The sequence below is a fragment of the Morone saxatilis genome, unplaced genomic scaffold (assembly GCF_004916995.1).
Source record: "Morone saxatilis isolate NCDOM2014 unplaced genomic scaffold, NCSU_SB_2.0 Contig19, whole genome shotgun sequence".
Classification (NCBI taxonomy): Eukaryota; Metazoa; Chordata; class Actinopteri; family Moronidae; genus Morone; species Morone saxatilis.
The window spans coordinates 24732320-24737812 of NW_023339751.1; the positions used below are offsets into that span (position 1 = coordinate 24732320).

At 39.5% G+C, this 5493-nt stretch overlaps 1 protein-coding gene across 1 annotated transcript in view; it reads left to right on the plus strand.

Moving 5' to 3' along the window:
- Positions 1 to 3532: 3532 nt before the first annotated feature.
- The window catches only part of LOC118329096 (prolyl-tRNA synthetase associated domain-containing protein 1-like), a 4004-nt gene continuing 2043 nt past the window's right edge, over positions 3533 to 5493 (plus strand). Inside the window, exons 1-2 of the mRNA XM_035663064.1 lie at positions 3533 to 3589; positions 5115 to 5204. Coding sequence (XP_035518957.1) covers positions 3533 to 3589; positions 5115 to 5204 — 147 coding nt within the window. The remainder of the gene's footprint in view (positions 3590 to 5114; positions 5205 to 5493) is intronic.

The window sequence follows — 5493 nt, forward strand, 5'->3', positions numbered from 1 at the left end:
CCATGTATCAACTAGAAGCCATTCTATTATTTAGATACAGATAGGGGTGGGAGGAAGTAATCAACTAATATATTCCTTTTAGATTTTGTAAGTATTGTACGTATAAGCAGTGAAAGTGACTTGAATAGGGGGGAAAAACATGACGATTCTATATATCATTAGATATGATTTAGAATGTAAAAGCAGATTTGTACTGTTCTAAATGTTGGGTGGAGCTTAATTTTGTTAAAATCATTTGTATCAGACGCAACGGATAGGTTTATGATTCAACACGCTATTGGCCATAAAGAGCACCAAAGTTGCAATGTTTGGTTTTCGAGTAGCGCACCAATAGCAGCATATATAATATATATGGTGAAATTATAATTAAAGTATAATTGAAAAAATATATTATTGTAGATAAACATAGAGATATCATTAAGTGAAATATTTGAATTTTGGAGCAAACCTGAGAGTGGAGCGAGAGAGGCGAGAGCATGTTTATTACAAGAGATGTCTGTTTTTTGAGACACTCAATCAATTGACTTACTTATTCTCCTTATAGTTTTTTTAGTCTATCTCTTATTTGGCGTTATAGCACAACTCCTGAAGTAGAACACTGAGTTCATAGGCCTAAGACAGGATAGAACTGCTCTAGATAATGTGATCTCCAGAAAGAGAGGGCTATACACGAGCGTCACGCGGAAAGGTGCCACAGGTCGCAAGTTCATGAATCCCGTGCCACAGTAGACTGCAGTAACAATCGATACGATTTTCCAACAAATCAGCAGTCTAACTACGGACTGAAGGACATAACGAGCGTGCATGCAAGCCTGAATCATAGACTACTGATAATGTAGAGCAGTATAGAATGTTGAAATGAAAATATGTGATGAAGAACATGTACTGAGCTGGAACCATATATAATATAAAGAGCATGAAGTTCATTTCATTGTAATGATCATAGACACGTACCAATCCTAATATTCATCTACCAGTACACTATATGCGGGAATGAACTTTTCATTATAGTATAGCACTAACTAAGAACCTTTCACTGCATGAGTTCGCATTCGTTTCTGGTTTCGAGTACCTATATAACTTCAGCAGTCGTTCAAACCTCAACATTATTAGAAACCCATGTTTTCAAACATCACACCAAAATCAATCATCATATTTGAGAATGCTTGAATCCTACAAAGAGAGCGCTTTACTTTACATGAAAAAAATTGCCCAGAAGAACAAGGATCAAGTCAGAGTTACTCCCTTGTAGATTCTTCCATCCAAACTTGCGCGCCATATAGAGAGTCAGTGTTTTCTGTGTATCGAGATCATATCCAATTGAGAGAAGCAAAAATATATTTAAGAATTATACAACAAGGATCCTGGTATCGCAATTCTATGGTTAACATACAAATATTAATAGCTCAAATGATCAATATATGATCAGGCTCACAATTCATCAAGTATAGTCCCCATTTTACTTTAACAGGAAGTATTTACTGATATGGTAATAACCAGGTCGCAATGACACAGCGTACCAGCCCCCTATACACCTCTTTTCATTCATTGTATGAATCCCATTAGGCCTTCCGTCACTGTGATGTCACATCTTGTGTGTTCACTGAGTTGATGCATCTGTTCACAAAAGCTGAAAAGGAACATATTAAACCAAGGACATACTGGCAGCGTCCCACTTTCACCTTGAAGATGTGTGTAGCTTGCATAAGGGGATGAATCATAAGCAACCACAATACCCAGTTTAAATGCAAGAGCACAAGGTCGCGCAGCAGCTGAATCTGTGCTCTTTTAGCAAGTGAATGTTACATAAACTGTGTGAGATGAGGTCAAGCCAGCATCAAAAAGGGCCCAAAAAGTGCAATAAAGACACCAACAGTCTCACTGAGCCAGCCGATCAAATAAATCATACAAAAGATTACTCAACAGTAATCCAGTCCTGTTATGGGTCTGATTTGGAGCACTTCAACATGGACATGAAATAACTAGGATTTAACATCGTACAAACTATTGATTAAAACACTGAACTGAAAAGCTCTGATTTATTGATGAAAATCCAACGGTACGAGATTCTGAACCCGAATTGCTCTTGATGCCGTCAATCGGTGGTGTGAAATGTGTTTAATGAGTTAGTTTCTGTTCGTGGGCTTGCCATCACTTCAGTGAATGTGTGTGAAAAGGGTGAATGTGGCACGTAGTGTAAAAGCGCTTTGAGTGGTCGGGAGACTAGAAAGGCGCTATAAGCAAGACATTACAAAGTTACATAACAACAGTCCCAGATACATTTGCTGTAGGAACTATCCAATCAGATCTTCAAGACTCTGTTCGTGTGCAGTCTGTGAATCAAAGTCAACAACATGAATGATTGTTATGAAATCGATCAAGACATCCATTTGTAATACCTTTAGTGATCCTTTGTTTCCTTCTAGCGCCATCATCAGGTCAATATTCAAATGCGTCCAATACGAGGCATAATGCAAACTAAAGGTTCCATTCTAAGGATTCAATAAACACGGTTGCCTCTGTGAGTCCATTAATTCCTGATAACCGGACACCTCAGAAGGGCAATATCTGCTGTATTCCATGTTGGTTGCCAAAGAAACAAACACTGACCTAGACAGGGTCAATTCATGCTTTTTGGTGCGTTTGTGTCATTTCTCAAAATACACGCTGGAAGGGTAGGGTGAAGTGAGGGAGTGCAATCTGCAAATTACACGCTAGATGCCACTAACTCCTACACACAATTAATTACAACTTGAGTACTTGTAGGGAATAGAAGTATAAAGTTGCAATAAAATGGAATACCAAGTAATAGTAACCATTGCAAGAGAATTTGTACTTTTATTACAATTGATCTGACAGCTTGTTTGAATTTCATGATGAATGTCCTTCCTATGCAGTGAGAAATTCTCCTACTTCGTTAAGCTAAATAAACCACTAAATGCATTTTCACAAAGTGTAAACCACAGCTGTTTATTAACTTAATCAAAAACATGATACATATATAACTAAAGTAAACTTACTGCGAATAAAGTGCTCTTTCATACTCTAAGTACAATTTGCTTACATATTTTTATCAAGTAAGTATTGATAGCAGTCTTTTATTCGCAGTGGAAGTATTTTCACAAGTGTGGTAATAGGCTTTGACTGATGTAAAGGATTGTATACTTCTTCCACCCACAGCTTTTGACTCGCAGCTGCCATCATTAATGAAGGATGCATTGGAATACTAGCAAGTGTTGGGCAGTAACTATTAATTACTAGTATAATATTATTTTCCCTCAGCAACTTAGTGGTAACTAATTCTTAATAATGTCAGAATAAAAGACAGTTACCATACAGTTACGTTTAGTACAGTTAGGAAAGTAGGCAGAAAATAAATAACCAATAAGTAACAATTACCGTTGGCAGTGAGTAAAATTACAACTAATAGATTACATTTTTAAAGAGTATTGAGTAACAAATTAATGTTTGGTTAACGGAGCCAACACTGGATCACAGTAATGTTGGGAAAGTAAAGAAGCCTTGGGGAGTGATGTCCGATCCAGCAGATGCAGAAACTGCAGCAGACGTTCAGCTCCTGTTCGAAAGAGTCAGCCTGTGTGCAGCGTTCTGTCCATTGACGTGCACCTCTGTTCTGTCCATGATTTTAAAAAACACATCAATTGAAATGGCAGATGGTCCTGCGCCTCAGAACTGAGAAAAATCTGGAGACTTTTAAACACCAGACCGACCTGCGTGGACCACCCGCCGGTAAAAACGAGCCCGCTCCGCTGTCTGGTACTTCTCACAAGAGCCCCAACTTTTCAATCCAAACACATTTATCAGGATTGATTTTAAAGCTAAACAACATTATGATATATGTTATTGCAGCTGAGAGAGGAATACAATGCGACCAATGATAGTTACTTAACGAACGAGAACAAAAAGGATTGAATCCCCCATAAAATACACACCATTTTTAAGTCCCTTGCTTTACTGTATACTGTATAAACACTTAAAACATATTTGGAGACACCACATCTCGTTAGAAAGTCAAACTTCTGATTCGGCGCAATTCAATTGTGGCAACTTACTGACGATACTGAATTAGCCTTGGGATCTGGTGTGTTTAACTATGAGTGCCATATTGTTAATGACACGTTGACGCATTAAAAAGCTCTAATTGAAGAAGGGACAGTCCATGCCTATTACGTGTATGCCGAAGATACCATCAGGTCAAATCGATGCTGAAATATGGTAAAATGTCTTCCTCCCCCAGTGGTATCTGTGGATGATCAGCAATTTAAAAAACTACAAGTTTTTAAATGGAACTGGGATGACAGTCTCTCCCAGACGTAAAACATCACTGACATTGTTATCCTGAAGTGTAAACCTTATTCTTGATGGCTGTAGCAGCCACATCACTGTGTCCTCTGCTTTAAAAAGAATGGAGGACTGGTGTTGTTGGTCCAGTATTCAGTTTTGAGAAGCAGATCAATTGTCAAATCCCATCTCGACAGATTGTTCGATAACTCGTTTAAACTTATTGCTGCACGAAACCTGCGACACGCAGGGGGCGCCAAAGATATTTATTCAGTCTGCACCGTCACATGTTAGCCGTTCAGCCTGAAGCCTTCAAGCAATATCAGTGTCTCTGTCCTACTGCAACAGTGCAGACAGTTGAATGAAGCTCATAATGCTGTTTCTACCCTTGCTCTGGTTTCGTTCTAATGTAATTTGATAATATTCGTTTTACACCGCATCCTACCATAAAGATTGCTTACCTATGCGAATTAAACCTAAAACATGTCTGGAGAGGGTGCAAGTGAAGAGGGCATGTGTGTCTTAGTTATGAATCTAAGGTTTTTCCTAACCTTCCCCTGCAGTGGTTCACGTGGAGAGAGAGCCTCACCTGCAGAGGTGAGCGGAGCCGTCACTAGACCTTCTTCTTGAAGGGACAAAGAAAAAGAAAGCCTGTGGCGTGTCGGCCCGCCACGACGCCAGGTTCAGCTCCCCGTCATCCCACCTACCAACACAGGAACATTCCTCCACCCCGACCCGACCTCTGAGCGGTCGACAACACGTTTCTCTTCCTGCATCCCCTTGTCCCATAATCCTCTCTGTTCAACCTTTAGGTGAACCTCAACGACCTCGCCAAGAAGCTTGGTGTCGGCAGCGGCAACCTGCGCTTCGCAGACGAGGCGGCCATGTTGGAGAAACTCAAGGTGAGTTTAAACACAGTTCATAGAAACCTCCAGAACCAAAACAGAGCGGCTCCTCTGAGTCTCCTCAGGGTCAGATCAACATGGAGCCCCCACAAATCAAACTTCATTGAATGCATTTACGAGTTAAATGTTACCAAAATCAACTAAATATAAAATGTGTGATGTCCATTAACTGGAAGGTTACGTTTTATTGTCATCACTATATTGACAACTCTGTGAACACCCTCTGTTATAACTACATTATAGACTACATGTCTATTATATTGCTATATTAAAGGTCCAGTGTGTA